General features: G+C 44.2%; 1 protein-coding gene across 1 annotated transcript in view; it reads right to left on the bottom strand.

Annotated features, from left to right (window-relative positions):
• LANCL2 (LanC like glutathione S-transferase 2) overlaps positions 1–7,789 on the bottom strand; it is a 56,373-nt gene extending 48,584 nt beyond the window's left edge. The window contains exon 1 of the mRNA XM_048839093.2: positions 6,716–7,789. Coding sequence (XP_048695050.1) covers positions 6,716–6,934 — 219 coding nt within the window. The 5' untranslated portion in view covers positions 6,935–7,789. The remainder of the gene's footprint in view (positions 1–6,715) is intronic.
• Positions 7,790–22,164: the final 14,375 nt, after the last annotated feature.

The raw sequence follows: 22,164 nt of genomic DNA, 5'->3' as shown, positions 1-22,164 counted from the left end.
TAAGAATCTGAAGTGCTGTCCAAAATCTGAGAGGGACGAGGTGTGGAGAATGCTTTTAGAAGTCTTAAAAGAGCAACACTCCGATGCAGAAACTACAGAACCCGAACCACCAAAAAAGAAAATCAGCCTTCTGCTGGTAGCATCTGACTCAGATGATGAAAATGAACATGCGCTCTGCTTTGGACTGTTATAGAGCAGAACCCATCATCAGCATGGACGCATGTCTTCTGGAATGGTGGTTAAAGCATGAAGGGACATATGAATCTTTAGCGTATTTGGCATATAAATATCTTGCGATGCCGGCTATAACAGTGCCCTGCAAAAGCCTGTTCTCACTTTCAGGTGACACTGTAAACAAGACACAGGCAGCATTATCTCCTGCAAATTGTAACCAAACTTGTTGGTCTGAGCGATTGGCTGAAGTAGGACTGAGTGGACCTGTAGGTTCTAAAGTTTTACATTGTTTTATTTTTGAATGCAGTTATTTTTTGTACATAAATCTACATTTGTAAGTTCAACTTGCATTATAAAGAGATTGCACTATAGTACTTGTATTAGGTGAATTGAAATATACTATTTCTTTTGTTTTTTACTGTGCAAATATTTGTAATAAAAATAACTATAAAGTGAGCACTGTACACTTTGTATTCTGTGTTGTAACTGAAATCAATATACTTGAAAATGTACACAATATCCAAAACATTTTAATCAAATGGTATTCTATTCGTTTAACAGTGCGATTAATTTTATTAATCGCTCGACAGCCCTAATATATATATCTCACACACACACCCCTACCTTAACTCCCCACCCCACAATCCATACAAGCATAGATTAAGTTTATCATCACTTTTCTAAAACTTTTACATATAGTTTAAATCCAAATCACTTCCAATGTAAAAAGAACACTTCAGCTATGTAAATGACTGACCTATAAATCTATAAAAAGAAAAGGAGTACTTGTGGCACCTTAGAGACTAACAAATTTATTTGAGCATAAGCTTTCGTGAGCTACAGCTCACTTCATCGGATGCATAAATCAATGACATCTGAAAAGGTTAGCTGTTTAAGTGATTAAGTTAACCAGATAATTTGAAATAGCTTTGTTTTCACATCCCAAATTCAGAATTCCAATGTATAGATTTATAAAACAAAGTTTTTATGCAGAAGTTAGCCCTAACTGTCTCACATTTAACATGACCATTTGAAGAGCTGGCCCTTCTCCAAAGTGGATGAGTTTTATATGGCTAACTTGACAATTTATGAAGTCAAATGGATTGCTTGATAATACAGTGACTTCTATGGCAACTGACGTACCCCATATATTTGCAGCTGTCATTATGTGAGTCACATAGTTCTTACTCACCATTCCACTTGTGTTGTACAGATGGGGATCATGCAAAACACTGAGGTTTTCTTCATATATTTTGATTTTTACAAGCCTTGTTTTTTTTTATTTTTTTACAAGCCTTTGATTTTTACTATAATCCTGCAAGTCACTCTATATAAGCACACCCCTGAACCTCTGTAAAGACCCACAGTCTTCAAAGTGGGGTCTGTCTATGTTACAGGCTAGATGCCTATATCACTACCTCCACGCTCAAAAATAATGACATGAGATCCCAGATATAATGCTGAGGCCAAATGATATTCCAGGAGGGCCCAATAAAGTCAGAGATTGATTTCCTCCATCCCCAAAACCTAAAACACACACACACACACAGCAAAATCTCATGAGGAAAAGTATACTCACAATCTTCTGACAAGACCAATTTACGAATGAAAAACAGAAACAGTCGGGGGGGGGGGGAGCAAAGTAACTCCATTGACTTTAAAGCAGCTTAAATCCATTTAATGGGACTACAAATCTGACTCCGTCTTTTTCCAAAGGAGGAAAATAAGACAGTTTTCGACTTTTAATTCTTTAAAAATGGAACACCTGCTTTGTAGTAAATAATAAGGTACACAGGTGACTCAAAATACTTACAAATTAAGCTGTGCACTTAGCTACCAACTGCCTCGCTAATTTACAGTGAATGCCATGTGTGACAGATAAAAATACACAGGCACTGCAATTTAGCATGCTCCATTATAGCAAGACTGGCAAAATGAAACAAATTCCTAGTGTAAATCTAGAGCTAGAAATTCCTGAAGCATGAAACTGCAGTGGGAGAATTTCACTGAGTTAAGGATTCATAAAATTCTCAAATGAATCAGAGTTTGAAATGTTCTATGATACAGTTAATATTTTCTTCCCACATGCGTTTTATAAATGTAGGTTTCAGAGTAGCAGCCGTGTTAGTCTGTATTCGCAAAAAGAAAAGGAGTACTTGTGGCACCTTAGAGACTAACAAATTTAGTGAGCCGATGAAGTGAGCTGTAGCTTACGCTTAAATAAATTTGTTAGTCTCTAAGGTGCCAGAAGTACTCCTTTTCTTTTTATAAATGTAATTATTTTAAAACAAAACAGAAGCAAAAATCTTCCTTCATCACATTTTCCAAGTCATGTTCTCACTTTTGTGATGCTCTCAGCTTGTTCAACTGAATAAGCAGGTATGAATGCACATTTTCTCTAAAACCTGGACAGAACGTGTAGAATCTAAAGTAGGGCTGGTGTGAAAAGATGGATCTCCTGTCCTGCAGATGATCTACTTAACACAGAAACACTTGGAAAGTTTTCCCTAATGCAATAAAGATATTTAGATAAACCAATTCCTCCTCCCCCATATTGAACATATTTAGTATGTGGTCCTACTTGCAAAATTCATAAATTAGAATTTATAACCTTGGTTTTATGAAGATTTTTGATTTATATTTACAAAAGTCTCTGGGGACATCCAGTTTTAATTCTAATCTCAATAACATTACATCCCCAAGACACATTTTCCTTCTCTTTTCAAAGAAGAAATTATGCCTTTGAATATACACACACAAATTCCACTCACAGTAGAGACTCAGAGAAGGATCAGAATTTGGCCATTAAAGTTAAGGCACTGATCCTGCAAATCACTCTATGCACATAGCCCTACAGTGGTACTGTGGATGCAGTGATATAGGAGCAATTTGCAGAATCGGGACCTAACTGACTTTGGTGCTAGTGACTGAAAAAAAGATGACACACTAAAGAATCGAGAGTTCTATTTATCTACAAATTCTGCATGTGCAGCCACAGTGCAAACTTCCTCTCAGTAGGTCTTCATTGTGTCTTAATCCCGACCTGAAGGGACTATTACTATAGACAAGAGAGTACTCCAATCTGTGAGTCCATTCTCATTGCTGACAAGATGCCCAACACAGATGCCAATTAGCATTTGATTGTTTTGGCAGGTGTTCTGATGCCAAAGGTTTCTTTTTTGGTTAAAGAAGGAATCCTAGCCATAGGAGCACTACCACTATACTATATTTAAAATAAAGCTACATTAAAGTGTCAAGATGATTATTGAATATCACAGAAATTCAGAGTAAGTCACCATGTTATCCTTTACTCACCCACACAGGTCTTGCATGATTCTCAAAACGGCAAGCTGTTACTCTTACATCCTACATGAGCTGTTACCAGTTTTAAAATTCAGTAATTCGTAGTAAGAGCAGAGGTAGAACCGTCCAGTGGTATTGAGAAGAAAGTATTCAGTGATTAGAGTGGAAGCCTGGGACTCCCTCAAAAGCTCAATTCTTTGCCCACTACAGACTTCCTGTGTGATCCTGGACAGTCATTCAGCTTTTCTGTTTCTTCTGTAAAAATGAGACTAGTACTTCCCTATCTCACTGGGGTGCTGGAGGGATTTATACATAGTAGACTGTGTGGTGCTCAGATACTAATGTGACGGTGGCCATATCAGTACCTAGAGATCTTCTCCTGATTAAATATTTTGGCAAATGTGCATCATTTGATGTAATCACAAGGCAAGAGACTCATAGAATCAATTAAAAATTACAAAAAGAAATTGTCCTTCATGTGTACATGGAAGTAGCCATAGATTAAAAGGGGGAAGGAATGGCTCAGCAATATCTAAAGAGTGAGTGCGAACTCCATCAAAGACAGAGAAATCCATCTTTTCTAAAAATAGCATAGACTAAAGGCTTGGCTACACTGTCAATGTGCGGCAAACCAGGGACACTGCCACAGCACAGTGAAAGTCCCACTGCACCATAGCAATGCTCATAGAGGACGTTACTGTACGGCAAGCGAGCGAGCTGTAGAGTCATACTGTGGCTTGCCGCATAGTAAGTCACTATGTAAACAAGCCCTGAGAATATACTGTGGGGAAAACTGGGCATTTGAAAGGGAAGTGACCCAACAGAGGCTCTCTCTCTCTTCCATTCTCTGCATAACTTTATTAATGAAATTTTGATAATTTCTGAGCTGTAACATATACAGTAAAAGCTGTTTTATCCAGCATGTTGGGGAAATGGGGGGTGCTGGTAAGTGAAAAATGCTGGTTAACCAAGAGAAGTAGTTTGAGTGCAGGAAGGGTGCGGGGCTTGGGCTCAGGGAGGGGGCTCAGGGCAGTGGATTGGGGCATGGGAGGGGATGCCGGGTGCTCAATCTGCGGGGTGTTCACCTCGGGCGGCTCCTCGCACTCGGAGACCTGTCCTGGTTACTCCTAGGCGGAGTCACGGCAGGCAGCTCTGCACGCTGCCTCCACCCGCACGTGCTGCCCCCACAGCTCCCATTGGCTGCGTTTCCCAGCCAATGGGAGCTGTGGAGCTAGCGCTCGGGGCGAGGACAGCGCACAGAGCTGCCTGCTGCACCTCCACCTCGGAGAAGCCAGGACAGGTCGCCGCTTGCGGGGAGCTGCCCAAGGTGAGCGCTCCCCATATCTTGCACCCCGCACTACCTCCCACACCCCAACCTCTACCCCAAGTCCCCTCCCGCACCCAAACTCGTTCCCAGAGCCCGCGCTCCGCACCCCCTCCTGCGCCCTAACCCCCCAGTGGCCCCACACCAACTGGACTATAAACTGGAATTTCAATGAAGATCAGAAATGCCGGTTTATAAAGCTTTCCAGATGGTGAAGTGCTAGATAAAACAGCTTCTACTGTACATACATTGAGGGTTGCAGATAAGGCTAGTGTTTTCAGTCTTACTCTGAGGCCTTGCCTTCACTGCAAATAAAAGTATGTTCCTACCTTGAGTTAAGAGTACACCTTTTTTTCTTCAGTGAAGACAAGAACTGAGTATTCTTATTTTTGTGGGTTTAAACTAGAATCCAAGGCTTTGTCCACACTAGCGGTGGGATATAGGGTACATGAAATGCCAGTGAAAAGCAGACTGCATCCACACTGTGGTGTGTAGCTACACACGGCACGGAAAGGCTCCGGCATGGTGGAGGAAATGGGGAAAGGCTCTGGCAGTGCGGTGGAGAAAAGAACTGGCAGCTCCCTGTGGCACGGAAAGCATCCAGCAGTGGGGGAGGCAGCAGGACACTACACTGCTGAAAATAGCAGTGTAGATGGGGCAGACACTGCTTGGCTGTGTAGAGAGGGCAGTGTAGGATATACCCTGAGGCTCTGATGTATCTTTACTCTCCTAAGCAGTGCTTCACTGTCTACACTGCTATGTATAGCTATGCTAGATGGGGGGCAGTGCATGCACACTACATGCCACTATAAGCACTGACATAGCCTGAATGGGCTGTGAGGGCGGGCGAAGCGTTGTGTAAGGCATGTGGTCAGAAACAAGCAGGTCATTCATCCAGTCTGAAACCTGAAAGTCTTCCTTTTGGGTGGTTTGTGCGCCGGCTGGTACTGAGACAAAAGCGAATGTGGTTTTATCCAGCACTGGACAGGGAGAGGGTACCATTTTGAAAAATGCACCCGCCACCCCCAGTCTGAGCCGCACGCAAGGTCTGTCAGTGGGGGTGGGGGCAGCGGAGCAACGTTCTCTTAAAAATGGCATCCTCTGTGCGGTGTGATCTCACATGCACATATGTGCAGGGTCACACCAGCGGGATGGGCTCACACCATTTCTGGAAATATTGGAACGTCCGGTATTCTGGGGATGTGTGAATGGCGACCCTAGTAGGAAATGGCTAATGCAGGTAAGGTGGGGGTATAAGGGCGAGGGCCTATGGGGGGCTGCGGGCACTGCTGTGAAATACAGCTCAATGCCAGTGGGCAGGGAGCAGACGGGTGCAATGTACTGTGTGGGGGGCAGAGAGAGGAGTCGGTGCCCTGCGAGTGTGGCAGGGCGGGAAGGAGGCATGATGGGGTAGAGGAAGTAAGCGCGGGGCTGGAGGACCGTGGCAGGTGGCTGTGGGGTTGTGCAGGGTACAGAGGGGCACAGAAGTGGCATGCAATGGAGCCAAAGGGAGGGGAGCCCCTAGCGCTGCGGGAGGAGGCCCTGGCAAGGCAGGCGGATGAAAGCCCAGCGCTGTGGCTGGTGGGCGTGGGGGGAGCCACATGAACCTTTGTCAATAACCCCCCCTCCTCCCCACGTGGCCACGCGCCTTCCCTCCCGGCCAGCGCGGCCCCCTCCGGGCGCTGCCCCGTCCCAGCCTCCCTCAGCCCGGCCACCAGGGGCGACGAGCAGCTCCAGCAGCAGCGCCCCCCGCCGGGCCCCAGGCGCGGGCGGCAGCTGAACGTTCCAGAGCCCGGCGGGGTTCTAGAACACTGGAAGGCAGCCGGGGCGTTCTCGAATGCTGGGTGGCTGGGAAGGAGGGAGGGAAGCAGGCGCCCCCCGGGGCCCAGCGCGCGGGCGCGCGCGCTCGCTCACCTTCCCGTCCGGGCCGAAGGGGAGGGACTCAGGCTCTTCCCCGACTGGGGGGGGCGCGGGGCCCCGCTGGGTCTCCGCGGCCTCGCTCGGGCTCGAGGCGGCGGCGGCGGCGGCTCCGTGGAGCTGGTAGTCCGGGTAGGGGTTGCTGAACGCCCGCTCCTCCATCTCCGCCTCGCCCCCCAGCTGCAGCTTGAGTCGCTTGGACATGCTCTCTCCCATGGCAGCCTGCCCCCGGCCCGCCCCCTGCTGCACGGCGAGCCGCTGGGGACACGCGCCCGCCCCGAGAGCAGCAACGCACTCCCTGCTGCAGCGCCAGCGCCGCGCCAAGGGCTGGGGCAAAAGCCGGTACTGGCGCCGGGGGAAACGCGCCCTTGCCTTGATAATAACGCGCGGGTGGGGGCGACTTGCCTAGCACTTAACGCGGCTGCTGGCACAGCGGGAAGGTATCAGGGTAGCTGTGCCCCCCACCTCTGAGAGGCAGAAAATACCAACTTTAAAAATAAGGAAGCAGGCTGCCGCTGCTGCCGCCTGCCACAGAACAGGGCTGAGAAGAGGCGCGCCCCGCCCCGCGGAACATTAAGACATGATGGGCACAGTTTCCTCCCCTTTCTGCACAAAACGGCACGATCGAGAGGAAGCAAGGGCAGGCACAGTAAAAAAGCCTCCCGCCCATCGATCGTTGCCAGGAAAGCTCTTCTGCGAGAGAGCCACTTTAAATCCACCGAGCCTTGCTCGCACGTCCAAAAAACCCATCGGAGTTCTTCATCTTCTCCCTCTCTGCTCCCCAACCCTTCCGAAAAATAAATCAGGCTGTTGCTGCGAACACCACCCCAGACTGCAAAACTGAGCTCCTTCCTGCTGCCTCTGTCTCTCTGCAATAGGGAGAAATCCTCTCCCAAATTATTTTACATAATAACCAGAACCACCGAGGGGAAAGAAAATCCAAAGTATAGGCAGTAAATGATCAGTTCCTTCATCAGTGTCATCCGAACCCTCCAGCTTGCTGCAACCATTCGGAGAGAATGAGAAACACCCTATAGAACTAATCCCTGACCCTGATAAACATGTACGTAAATGGTAAAGGCTCTACCCTTCCTTTACTCAATGCATTGATATTCAGCTTTCATTCATAGCCCATCCACCAAACTGATGACAGCAGCAGCCTTTCTCCAATCCATAATCACAAATCCACACTTATCAAATCAATTTTATAAATATGACAAAGAACTCCTGGACAGAGGGGGATGAGGAAAAGCAGCCTTTAATCTTTTTCCCCCTCAGATTCTAATTTCCTCCTTGCAGTTTATTCTTCCTGTGAAATGTGTGTCCCCCTTGCCTTGGATGAAGGAGGAATACATTTTGCATGACAAGATCAGGGTGGAGGGCTGCCTGCACACTCAACTATTTCTAACGGTCAGTTGAGCTGCCAGCTGTCACCAGGCTGTCACACACCCAAACCAAAACGGAAAAAAGGACCTACAGCATCTACACATATACACATGTGTGAAACAGTCACACATGTATGAACAGATGGTGGTGCTGGCATTTTCCTAATTCATCGTATGCTTCTTAATTTAATAGTCTTAGCTGAGCATTTTTGCCTACCCCAATCTCCATTTTATGTTCCTCTTGGCTCACTGTTTAGTTTCACATATATGTTTCTTTTTTATAGACAATCAGCAGCAGCCCATAACAGGTTTCAGATAATATATTCTGGTTTGTTTATTTATTATATTCAAACTGTGTTAAAGCTTTGTGTGGAAAAAGAGACTGCCTGCCAAATCCCAGTTGCTTAGTATTGGAAATAGAAAACAGATATCTTGGAGACAGTGTGTCAGCTTAACTGTATAAAATAGTGCAGATCAGCAAGATTCTACTTGTGTGTGAATATATTTATGCACATATAAACATTATGTAACCTCAACAATTTTAAGTAATGACAGGGTTACCTATTATGAAAAACTGATTGAATTTTGCAAATGAGCAATTAATGGCTTGACCCTGCAAGGTGAAGAGTGCCCTCAATCCCACAGAAGTGCATGGATGATTAGTAAACTCAGCACTTCTGAAGAGGAGTTCACCACCTCAGAGGTTTGAGCCTAAAGGCCCTGGTATACTTAAGCATGTGACTAAATCAGTATCTATTCAGGCAAGCACTTAAGTACATGCTTAAAATTAAGAGGTGTAAATGAATAAACAATAAAAAAAATTGAGTGTATCACAAAATGTACTCTATATTTATTTTGACATTGTTGATTTTATAACACTTCATAATATACAAATATTATTTATGTTGTGATAGTCCCAAGGGATCCCAGTCATGGATCAGGGGCCCCATTCTGGTTGGCACTGAACAAACACATTACAGAAAGACAGTCTTTGCCCTACAGCGCTTACGCTCTATGTAAAGGTACTGTAGAATATCTTGTAAAAATCTGGACATCTAGATCTCATTACAGCAGTCTCCTGTTAAATATTTACTAATAAGTGGATAAACCAGCAGTTTTGGTAGTAATTATGAAGTATGCAGTTTATCAAGGTTCTAGTCCATGACCCCAGTCCTGCATAGATTTACTGCCTTCAGTGGGAATATTCAGAGTGCATAAAATTAAGAATGAATTTAAGTCTATGCAGGCTAGGGGTGCTAGTTTGTATGTATTTGTACACATGCATGTGTAACACCAATAGACCCTGTTCATCTGCGGGCAGGACTGAATCTAGACCTCTGAAGCTTAGTGTATGCGCCTCTACTGCATGAGCTAAAAAACTAACTGGCTCTTAGGGTAAGCATAGATGCTGGAACTAGGGGTGATGTCGCACCCCCTGGGCTTGAAGTGGTTTTCATCATATACAGGCTCTCAGTGCCCCCACTATACAAATTGTTCCAGCACCCCTGTAGCTAAGGGTGTAGCAGATTCATTGATCTCTAGCTAAGCTAGGTGCCACTAGAGGGGAACAGAGCACCGCACCAAGAAGGCAGAGGTTACACATGCACATACCTATGTATATATAGGTATGTTTGTGCACATAGCCATTATCTTGTGGTATAATAATAGATTTTAGAAAACATTTTTCCCTTTATTTTTTAAAAGTTGAATTTATGACAAAGTGGAATTCCAAACGTATTGTGTGTGCCATAAGAAAATATCATCTGTTACCGCATATGATCTCTGGAAAATAAATTAGCCATCAAAATCTGTAAGTTATATAATTGAATATGGTTATCTATATTCAGAGAACAAAATCTGGACCAAAGAACTAGTCTTGTTTACAGAAAGGCCTGTTTTCTCATTTATTTTAGAAGTGTTATATAACAAAGGTCTAAAACTATTTCAAATCTTATCATATCTTCAGTAAGTTAAAACATCTTTGCACATGCACAGTGCCCTTGGAAATTTATTCAACACCCGCTAGTGTGGAAAACCATTAAAATACAAATCTTCTTTTCATAGAAAAAGTGATTTTTCTCACACACCTTCTCTTGCCGTCGCTGTTGTACCTATGCATTCTGGGACTTCTGAAGCACTTTTCCCATAATCCTCACCACTCTTGTTGGAAATAGGATTGGGGGTAATTCTTAAATCTGAGGCAGTACATTTGTACAGCTTTCATGCTTGCGACTTCCTGTCCACACTGGGGAGAAATCATTCTACAGTGCACCAGATCAGCCTCAGCTGAGCTAAAGATTTATTTTCTGCTATCAGCTGATATAACCAATGTTTGTAAAACACTTGGGACAACTGTTGAAAAGGTATTATGGACTCAAAAATGTTTCAAGCAGAAGGTTTTCTTTGCATTCCAGTGGTTTCTTGCAGCATTTTTCATGTAATGTTGACAGGGTCTGTGAGGAAATAGCAACTCTCTCCTTCCTCCTTTCTTTTGTACCCAAACAGCTGGATATACTTTGAAGGCTTTTAAAACATTCTTCAGTTGACAATTTTTCTTTTTACACTAACAGGAAAAGTGGACACAACACATACTTGAATATTCTCCCTTTGATGCCAGTGCACACAATTTCTGCAGCATTAATGGAAGTTACGGATAAAGGGGGCAGGGACAATATGTATCCCATTTTTTCCCTCATTGGACAGGGGAAGGGAGTTGTTCCCAAAACAAGCACGTAACTTAAATCACACTCCTGGGCTTTCCATGCATCTTGTCTCTTCTGTGTCTGTCTTTTAGATTGTAGGCTCTTCAGGGCAGGGATGTCTTTATGTTTTATATAATTCAGAACAAATAATAAATAGGGATAATGGGTCGTTTCATGTCATTTAAAAAAAACCAGAACTCCCCACTGTATTTTGCTTAGAAATTAGTTACCTAACATAACTCAATGAATGCATTTCCACTGAATGCATCCAATGAAGTGAGCTGTAGCTCACGAAAGCTTATGCTCAAATAAATTTGTTCATCTCTAAGGTGCCACAAGTACTCCTTTTCTTTTTGCAAATACAGACTGACACGGCTGCCACTCTGAAATAACTCAATGAGGAGTTCGGCTTAAGAAAAGAAAAATTGATGGGATGATATGGGCTGATCATCTTCTGATAATTTTTGCCAAATGATTAATACATAAAGTCTTCACATTTCCTTCCTCTAGCCTTGCACCTACTACTTTTGTTTTTGTCTTCCTTGCTGCATTGTCTTATCTAGCTTTTTAGGGAAAGTGCCATGTCCTTTCAAAATGTATAATAAAGTGTCTCATTTGTTTTGGATAATGTATAAATAAGAATAGTAAATTAATAAATCAGTAATGACACTACAGTTTCCCATATATTTTGCTTGTTGATCCCTTTGTGTTTAACACATGATCATAACTGACAGGGATGGAAAGGGCCTTTTGCATCATACGGTTCACCCCCACGGGCTAGTACACAATTGTGGTCAGTACTAAACCCACGAGTGTTTCATTGTACTGAAATCCGATGTGATTTTTGTTATCAATATGAACAACCATCAAGAGCCTCCCAAAGAACTGGCAGCAATGTTTCTGTTTTTAATGATTCCTTCACTAGTAGTTTTCATTCTTGCTGCTCCATATTTTCTCCCGGTCTTTATGTGACACCTTCTCACATATACAAGCAACAAACCTCTCTGTGTTTTCTTCAGCAGGGACAGGATGATGAGTATGTGGGCTTCAGCATCTAAAGTAAATTACTTTGCAAATTCTCGGAAACTAAAGATGAGATTAATGTCTGCTCCTGCATAACTCTAAATATAGCTTTGATGAGCTTCAGCTGACAGCCGTTGGCAGTGGTCAGTAGGGTGGGGAGGAGTTAGACCCCATCAAACACCCTCCCCCTCAGTTTCAGAGTCACTGACTTTAATTATGTTGACCATCCCCTTCCCGACTCGTGAAGAGAAGTTTGCATTTTTATGATCTTTACCAGCTCAATGCAGTACTTCAAAGCAACGTGGTTGCAGGGACAAATAGCACTGCATGATTCAGGGATTATTCCTTCATGGATTGTATTCATTGAAGGACATGTGATTCATCTGTAGCTGGAATGGATGGGCAGCGGGTATAATAGGCCAGGGGAGGCTAAGCCTCCCCTAACCCAGGCCCTGACCCCATCCTCTCCCCCAGGCTGGCAGGAGCTCAGCTCTAGCTGGAGACCAGCAGGCAACCTGGCACTGGGGGTGGCCAGCAGTCCGGGGCGGTTCGGCTGGGGCTTCTTCAGCTGCAAGCTGTGGGGGAGGGTTCTAGGGGCTCTGGCGGATGGGAGCAGAGAGGAGTTAGTGGGGCATGAGGTGGGGAGGGGGCAGGGAGGAGTGAGCAGCAGACAGGGCCTCAGGGGGAAGAGGCCAAGCAGGGAGAGGGGCCTCAGGGCAGAGTGCAGGCGGAAGGGCGGTGGAGGGGAGGGGCAGGGCCTCAGTCCAGGCACCAGGTCCCCTTCTGAGTGTGGGCTCAGTGTCATTGGTGCCATTGTGAACCTGATACTGTTGAAAAGTTAGAGTGAAATAATACAGGTTCCTTGACCAGCCATTTTTTTAGTACCTGGAAGGCCTTGCTGCAGGCCTCAGTCCACTGGATCTTCCTTAATGAGGCATCCTTTCCTAGATCTGTTAACGGTACAGCTATTGTGGCAAAGTCGGGTATGAACTGCCTGGAGAAACTTGCTAGCCCCAGGAAGCAGCATACTTGTTTCTTCAAAGAGGGGATTGGGCATGCTGAAAAGGCCTTTACTTTTCCTACTAATAGGCGTAACTGTCCCACACCCACAGTGTATCCCAGGTAAGTGAAATCGCGAAGGAACCGCTGAGGCAAATCACTTCCCAGTTGGCTAATTGACATTTAGCCAGGTTAGCTGTCAGCCAGCCTTTTGGACCGCCATTAGGACCACTGTGAGGTGTTCGATGTGTTTGTCCTAGATTCCACTGTAGATGATGATATTGTCAATATAAGTGGCCACATACTGACTTTGTGTGTGGAATACCTTATCCGTTAATCTCTGGAATGTAGCTGCAACCCCATGCAGACCAAATGACATGGTTCTAAACAGGAATAAGCCTAGGTGTATATAGAAGGCTGTCTTCCCCCTGGATTCGAGGGCAAGAGGGATCTGTCAGGACCCCCTAGTTAGGATGAGGGTTGATATATACCTGGCAGCCTCCCAGACTTCCAAGCAATTTGTTGACCTAAGGCATGGGATAGGTGTCGAATTTGGATACCGTATTCACTTTGTGAAAGTCTGTGCAGAACTGTGTTGAGCTGTCCTGTTTGAACACGGGCACTATTGGACTTTGCCATTCACTGCATGACTTGTTGTCAGCCCCCATGGTCAACATGTTCTGTAGTTCTTGTTGCACAGTTGCCCACATTTTTCTGGGTAATGGTTGAACACTTTCTTGCAGTTTCTGGCTATACAATGGAATACTAGGTGTCGCTAGGTACGATGGAACCCGATGGTGCCAAAAACAGGGAGGGAAATGTACTGATGAGCTTGTGTATCTACTGACAGGTTTCAGAGTAGCAGCCATGTTGGTCTGTATTTGCAAAAAGAAAAGGAGTACTTGTGGCACCTTTGAGACTAACCAATTTATTTGAGCATAAGCTTTCATGAGCTACAGCTCACTTCATTGGATACATATCTACTGTTCCTGTTTGGGTTTTAAGTCTTCCCTAACTGATAGGGTCCCCAACTGGGAAATGTCATGGCATGGGGGCTGAGTTTGGGCTCCAGAGGGAACAGAGTGATGAAGAGTCCCTCTCATTCTTTCCACATCTTCAGTAAGTTGACATGATATATTTGGGTGGCCTTCTTCTTTCTAGGCTGGCAAACTTCATAATCTACAGTCCTGACCCATCTCATTATTTCAAAGGCCCCTTGTCACAAGGCCAACAGCTTGGATTCTGACACAAGTAGCACGTCCCCAGTTGGAATTCTTGGATATGAGTTCCCTTGTTGAGTTCTTCTGGTCATATTGTGTCTTCAACAAGTTCTGCTTTGTGAACTCATCCAGGGATTTTAGCTTCTTTTTTAATTGTAATACATATTGTACTGAGTTGGTAGACCTTGACTTCTGTCCCTCCCTTGCTTCACAAATCAGATATAATAGTCCCCAGAGTTGTCTCCCATACGGTAACTGAAATGTGGAAAATCCTGCAGAATTTTGGGGAATTTCCCATATGGAGAACAGAAGGGAGGGTAGGAGCTGATCCAAGCAATGAAAATTGGAGGCCACAAACTTCTTTAGCATCCCTTTCAAAGTTTTATTAAACTCATCAGTTTGTGGTTGATAAATTGAAGTTCTTGGGACTTTCACTTTGCATAGTTCCTTCGTTAGCTGTGACATAAAATTAGTTCTCTGGCCAGTGATGATCTCTTAAGGAATCCCTACCTGGGCTAATACTTTCATCGTATCAGTGGCAATGACTGCTGCCTTTGTGGAGAGGAGTAATGCCTCAGGGAGGTTAGCCTGCAGTGATCACAAAAATATTGCTGCCCTGTCATGCTTTCTTCAGCAGGCCTATTAAATCCATCCCCACTCTTTCAAATAGGGTCCCTACCATGGGCAGGGGTACTAGAATGGCCTTAGGGGGCCTTCCTCAGGCTTGTCCACTGATATTTGGGCATGAAGCCCAATAGTCCCACACTTCCTTGTGGACATCAGGCCAACAGAATCTCAGGGTCACCCTTTCCAGTGTTTTTTCCCCGCCTGATATGTCCTCCAGAGGGTACTGCATGGGCCAGCTTTAACACTTCCTTTCAAAACTTTTTGAGAACAAGGAGTTGCATCCTGACTTCCCCAGTCTGTGGGTCTTTCACTGCCCAGTATATTTTTTCCCTTTGCAATCTGAAGTGTGGCCACTGTTTCAGTAGTCATGGTTCTTGACTTCATCGTCGACCTGGGCCGAGCTGTTCATAGGGCCAGCTCAATGTCAAATCAATCCACTGCTCAGCGATGAAGTCTTCTTGGCTTCTTGGCAGGTCTGCATCAGGAGATGGAGTATGCTGGTCCTTAGCTCAAGCCCCCGTGGGACCTGGATTGGGCCATTAACTGTGGATGTGGAGGTCCCTTCCTGTGGTGGTTCCTTCCTGTGATTGTTGGGTGGTCCCTTCCTGTGGTCCTGTGATGGGGTTGGGACCATTATCTGGGTATGTTGATGTTCCTTCCCCTGGGTCATTGTCTCCACCAAACCTGACCAACTCACGGGTGTCTTTTTTGTTGTGTTTTCCTCTTTTCCCACTAGGGACCCCCCTCATCCTAATCCTATTAGTTCCTGGAAGAACTTCCATCTCACCCAGTTATCATGAGGTAGGCTAAATTTGGGGCCACCCCATGTGGGAGGAGGTATTGTTTCATGGTCTCTGTGTATATAATGTCTTCTGCAGTTTCCACAGTATGCATCTGATGAAGTGAGCTGTAGCTCATGAAAGCTTATGCTCAAATAAATTGGTTAGTCTCTAAGGTGCCACAAGTACTCCTTTTCTTTTTGTGAATACAGACTAACACGGCTGTTACTCTGAAACCTGTCATTATGCAAGGTGCTGCATTTAGCCGTATGGAGTGGAAATCTATCAACTGCATGAAAAAACTTGTACAGATACAGACAGACATCATCTTCCTTTCCAAATGCAAACAGATGGACATCATACCAAAAGGACTGAAGATAAAAAATCCATTACAATCTACATACCACACAGACTATGCTGACAGCTTGTGCCACACGCTCTCAAAGAAACTGCGGAATCACCTGATCAACATCCTCTACAGCAAACAGGGAAAGATTAAGAATGAGCTCTCAAAAATGGATACTCTCATTAAAAAACAACCTTCCACACAAACTTCCTCGTGGCTGGAATTTACTAAAACTAGACAAGCCATTTATAACGCACACTTTGCTTCTCTACAAAAGAAAAAGGATACTAAACTTTCTAAACTACTACATGCTACAAGGGGCCACAGCAATGGTTCCCTCAACCCACCCAGCAATATTGTTAACCTATCCAACTATACTCTCAGCCCAGCAGAAGCAGCTGTCCTATCTCGGGGCCTCTCGTTCTGCCCCTCCACCCCCATGAACATGATACAGTTCTGTGATGACCTAGAATCCTATTTTCGACGTCTCCGACTCAAGGAATATTTCCAAAATACCTCTGAACAACATACTAATCCACAGAGGCCTCCCTACCAACATTACAAAAAGAAGGATTCTAGGTGGACTCCTCCTGAAGGTAGAAACAGAAGATTGGACTTCGACATAGAGTGCTTCCGCCAACGTGCACGGGCTGAAATTGTGGAAAAGCAGCATCACTTGCCCCATAACCTCAGCCGTGCAGAACACAATGCCATCCACAGCCTCAGAAACAACTCTGACATCATAATCAAAAAGGCTGACAAAGGAGGTGCTGTTGTCATCATGAATAGGTCGGAATATGAACAAGAGGCTGCTCGGCAGCTCTCCAACACCACTTTCTACAAGCCATTACCCTATGATCCCACTGAGAGTTACCAAAAGCAACTACAGCATTTGCTCAAGAAACTTCCTGAAAAAGCACAAGATCAAATCCGCACAGACACACCCCTGGAACCCCGACCTGGGATATTCTATCTACTACCCAAGATCCATAAACCTGGAAATCCTGCCCCATCATCTCAGGCATTGGCACCCTGACAGCAGGATTGTCTGGCTATGTAGACTCCCTCCTCAGGCCCTACGCTACCAGCACTCCCAGCTACCTTCGAGACACCACTGACTTCCTGAGGAAACTACAATCCATCGGTGATCTTCCTGATAACACCATCCTGACCACTATGGATGTAGAAGCCCTCTACACCAACATTCCATACAAAGATGGACTACAAGCCGTCAAGAACACTATCCCCGATAATGTCACAGCTAACCTGGTGGCTGAACTTTGTGACTTTGTCCTTACCCATAACTATTTTACATTTGGGGACAATGTAGACCTTCAGATCAGCGGCACTGCTATGGGTACCCACATGGTCCCACAGTATGCCAACATTTTTATGGCTGATTTAGAACAACGCTTCCTCAGCTCTCGTCCCCTAAAGCCCCTACTCTACTTGCGCTCTATTGATGACATCTTCATCATCTGGACCCATGGAAAAGAAGCCCTTGAGGAATTCCACCATGATTTCAACAATTTCCATCCCACCATCAACCTCAGCCTGGTCCAGTCCACACAAGAGATCCACTTCCTGGACACTACAGTGCTAATAAACAATGGTCACATAAACACCACCCTATACCAGAAACCTACTGACCGCTATTCCTACCTACATGCCTCCAGCTTTCACCCTGACCACACCACACGATCCATCATCTACAGCCAAGCTCTGCGATACAACCGCATTTGCTCCAACCTCAGACAGAGACAAACACCTACAAGATCTCTATCAAGCATTCTTACAACTACAATACCCACCTGCGGCAGTGAAGAAACAGATTGATAGAGCCAGAAGAGTTCCCAGAAGTCACCTACTACAGGACAGGCCTAACAAAGAAAATAACAGAACGCCACTAGCCGTCACCTTCAGCCCCCAACTAAAACCCCTCCAACGCATTATTAAGGATCTACAACCTATCCTGAAGGATGACCCAACACTCTCACAAATCTTGGGAGACAGGCCAGTCCTTGCCTACAGACAGCTCCCCAACCTGAAGCAAATACTCACCAACAACCACATACCACACAACAGAACCACTAACCCAGGAACCTATCCTTGAAACAAAGCCCGTTGCCAACTGTGCCCACATATCTATTCAGGGGACACCATCACAGGGCCTAATAACATCAGCCACACTATCAGAGGCTCGTTCACCTGCACATCCACCAATGTGATCTATGCCATCATGTGCCAGCAATGCCCCTCTGCCATGTACATTGGTCAAACTGGACAGTCTCTACGTAAAAGAATAAATGGACACAAATCAGATGTCAAGAATTATAACATTCATAAACCAGTTGGAGAACACTTCAATCTCTCTGGTCACACAATTACAGACATGAAGGTCGCTATCTTACAACAAAAAAACTTCAAATCCAGACTTCAGCGAGAAACTGCTGAATTGGAATTCATTTGCAAATTGGATACTATTAATTTAGGCTTAAATAGAGACTGGGAGTGGCTAAGTCATTATGCAAGGTAGCCTATTTCCCCTTGTTTTTTCCTACCCCCCCCCCCCAGACGTTCTGGTTAAACTTGGATTTATGCTGGAAATGGCCCACCTTGATTATCATACACATTGTAAGGAGAGTGGTCAGTTTGGATGAGATATCACCAGCAGGAGAGTGAGTTTGTGTGTGTGGGGGGGGGGAGGGGTTAGAAAACCTGGATTTGTGCTGGAAATGGCCCACCTTGATTATCATGCACATTGTAGGGAGAGTGGTCACTTTGGATGGGCTGTTACCAGCAGGAGAGTGAGTTTGTGTGTGTATGGGGGTGGGGTGGGGGTGAGAAAACCTGGATTTGTGCTGGAAATGGCCCACCTTGATTTTCATACACATTGTAAGGAGAGTGATCACTTTAGATAAGCTATTACCAGCAGGAGAGTGGGGTGGGAGGAGGTATTGTTTCATGGTCTCTGTGTATATAATGTCTTCTGCAGTTTCCACAGTATGCATCCGATGAAGTGAGCTGTAGCTCACGAAAGCTTATGCTCAAATAAATTGGTTAGTCTCTAAGGTGCCACAAGTACTCCTTTTCTTTTTGCGAATACAGACTAACACGGCTATTACTCTGAAACCCCATGTGACTGGTATCTGTGCAGTTCTGGAGTGTTAATCGGACTTGCTTCATGGGACTTGCATCTCTATCGATATGTAAACAGACCTCTCAGAGTAGGGTTATTGTGTTATAATTTGAAATGAATCTGAGGGTCACCCCATGCCAAAACCACTGACCAAGATTTAGCAATGTCCATCACAGTGGTGGTATAATTTACCTGGCAGGTGAGAGCTGGGAGAGTGGGGTTGTTACACCATGATAAAAGATTATCTAATGGTAGCCAAGGTAATACAATTGGTTTTAAATATATATAAGATGGGGATTTTATTTAAACTGGAACAAACTGAACTGGATTCCACCTACCTACAATAACATCAAATAGATGAAGGATGTACATAATAAAACAATTTATAACGACTTATATATGTCTATACACACACACATATATATAATACACACACACTAACTTATTACTTACTTATTACTAAGTGTATTTAACAAAATATAATGCTCTAAAGAAAGAAATATCTATCTCTGTATGCACAGGCTATTACCTTATAAGTTATTTATTATTATTAATTATTATTATTATTTTATTACAAAGTTCAAGCTTCCCCATTCCCCAAATATCTCACTGGGTACTGTCTAATGCCCAAGTCCATCTTTGAGCCTTAAGCACCTCTTTACCTTCTTTGAGCGATGCCTCAGTATGTAAAAACTCATACTGGCCATTGGCATTGTAAGATTCAGGAGGTTCCTGATCCTGGCATACACTCACTTGCTTAGCCAACTCTCCAGAAGAACACCACACATATACAAATTTAGGACCTACTTCACAGGCTTTTACAACTCCTTCCCATCATTCACAATTTGGATCCCCCAAAGATTTAGTGGGTGCCATATAGTACCTTGAATAAAAATTGACCGATTGAGATCATTTCTGACTTCCATCACACACTAGTTTGATCTCTAGTTCTGTACAAAAAGCAAACAGACAAAAAAACACCTAGGAACTTTTTGAAAGACAGTATTTTCAGTTAGTATTTTAACATTCTGCTACTAGACAAATCTGAGCTGCTGCTGCCTAAATAAGGCATGGAAAAACAACACGGACCAGATCTTCAGTTGGTGCAAGTCAGCACAGTTCTTTAATAGAGAGTTAGGACAATTTACAGCTGGGAATATGAGACCATATATTTTTTTCATTATGCAGAAAACATGGTCTGCGAGACAGATCTTCTCTCTCTCAAATGCATTCCTGCTCGGCTAGCACTAATCTCGTCTCCATCCCTTCACACAATCTTGCCATCCTTTGTACAAAAGCCTACTCATCTGACACTACTTCTAGCTAGAATACCGATCTCATATTTCTCCCCCTCAGTGACTCTCCACCTGTACTGATACTTCAATTCATGTGAAAACATCTCATGGTAGTAAGCATCTGTGCTCAATAGTAAGTATTTGCAGAATCAGGTCCTACATTTTCATTATATTGTACTTACAGACTTTGGACCAAATCCAGCCCTTTGTAAGTGGATTCAGCTTCAGCTGGTGTTGAGCCTACTTATGCAAGAGTTAATCTGGCCCATATAATATACTGTGTTGCGTTTTCATAAACAGCACATTCTTTGGCTGCTATGAGTAATTGGTTTTTATTATGGTTCGATCTTGCTACTTGAGAGCGTGTATGTCTCATTGTATGGCTTGTAAATCACTGTGATATTCAATCACTGTATAGATGCTTTTAATAACAATTCCATTTAACGTGCTGTTGCTTGGGAACCCAGATATATTTTTTTTTGCACATCTTTGAACTTCTAAGAGAGAGCAGTGTCATCAAATGCTGGTACTGTATTGCTTTGTTTTGATGAGTGTACACTAATATGAAATGATAAGACTGAGCAGCAGTTGTTGAACTTCAGTCTATTTTTAAAGAATAAATTTGTTATAGTCACCCATTTCATCTCCTTGTCATCTCACCCTTAATATGTCTTGATTTCACATTCAGAGGAATACAATTAATAATGTAGTCACTTGAAGATACCCTTACATATTCTCCTGGTGTCTTGTTAATTATAGCTATATTGAAAATGAAACAATTATTCAATGGTTTCAGAGTAACAGCCGTGTTAGTCTGTATTCGCAAAAAGAAAAGGAGTACTTGTGACACCTTAGAGACTAACCAATTTATTTGAGCATGAGCCTTCGTGAGCTACAGCTCACTTGTCCGATGAAGTGAGTTGTAGCTCATGAAAGCTTATGCTCAAATAAATTGGTTAGTCTCTAAGGTACCACAAGTACTCCTTTTCTTTTTGCAATTATTCAATGTTATTAAAAATGACCACTTGAATATCATTAGTTTAGCAATATATTTTTCAGGAGGGTTATTTCCAGCCACATCAAGTTTTGTAACGAGGTTGAAAGTACAAATCAACTATTAGAAAATAAATATCACATGCTCAATGCCATGTAGCTGGTGGAAAGGGCAGTCTTCTATATATTTATGCACATCTACTTACTGCACAATATCTAAAATAGGGGTTCTCAAACTTCATTGCCCCGTGATCCCTTTCTGACAACAAAAATTACTACCATGACCCCAAGAGGGGGGGACTGAAACCCTAGGCCGCCCGAGCCCCATAGCCCCAGGTGTGGTGGCCAAAGCCCGAGTGCAGGGGGGGGCCAAAGCCAAAACCCAAGGCTTCAGGGCTTTCATTTCGTCCCTGGGCAGTGGGGCTTGGGCTTCAGCCCCAGACTCCAGTAAATCATCAGCCCCGGCGACCCCATTAAAATGGCCCACTTTGGGGTCTCGACCCATAGTTTGAGAACCACTGATCTAAAACAAGCTCAGGATTACAGAGGCTTTACGAAGTTCTCTTTGCGTCAAGAATCTACCTGTGAGTAGGGCTTTCAAACTTCTGGTGTTACCTCATGGGTTTCATTTTTTTGTTTTCTCTTCCATCTCTTGAATCTTCTTAGCATATGCATAATGCTCCTCAGGTGCCATGTGACCAGGATTCATCACCAAATTTGGTCTGCTGGTTGGATCATCAGCTTCCCCGGGCTGGGTACTGATGGGGAGTGCGACATGAATGCTGACCCACGCCTCCTATCCCGTGAGTGAAATAATATTAATGTGGCTTAAGAACCAACCTCAACCACTGCCTTGAGTTAGGGATAGAAATAAGACCTGGGCCTGACAGTCATCAGAAATAATGGTCTTGATCCTGGGAGGCACAGAACATTCTTAA

The sequence above is a fragment of the Caretta caretta genome, chromosome 2 (genome assembly GCF_965140235.1).
Source record: "Caretta caretta isolate rCarCar2 chromosome 2, rCarCar1.hap1, whole genome shotgun sequence".
NCBI lineage: Eukaryota > Metazoa > Chordata > Testudines > Cheloniidae > Caretta > Caretta caretta.
Note: the sequence above shows the minus strand (reverse complement) of the source record. Positions and strands in the feature narration are given on the sequence as shown.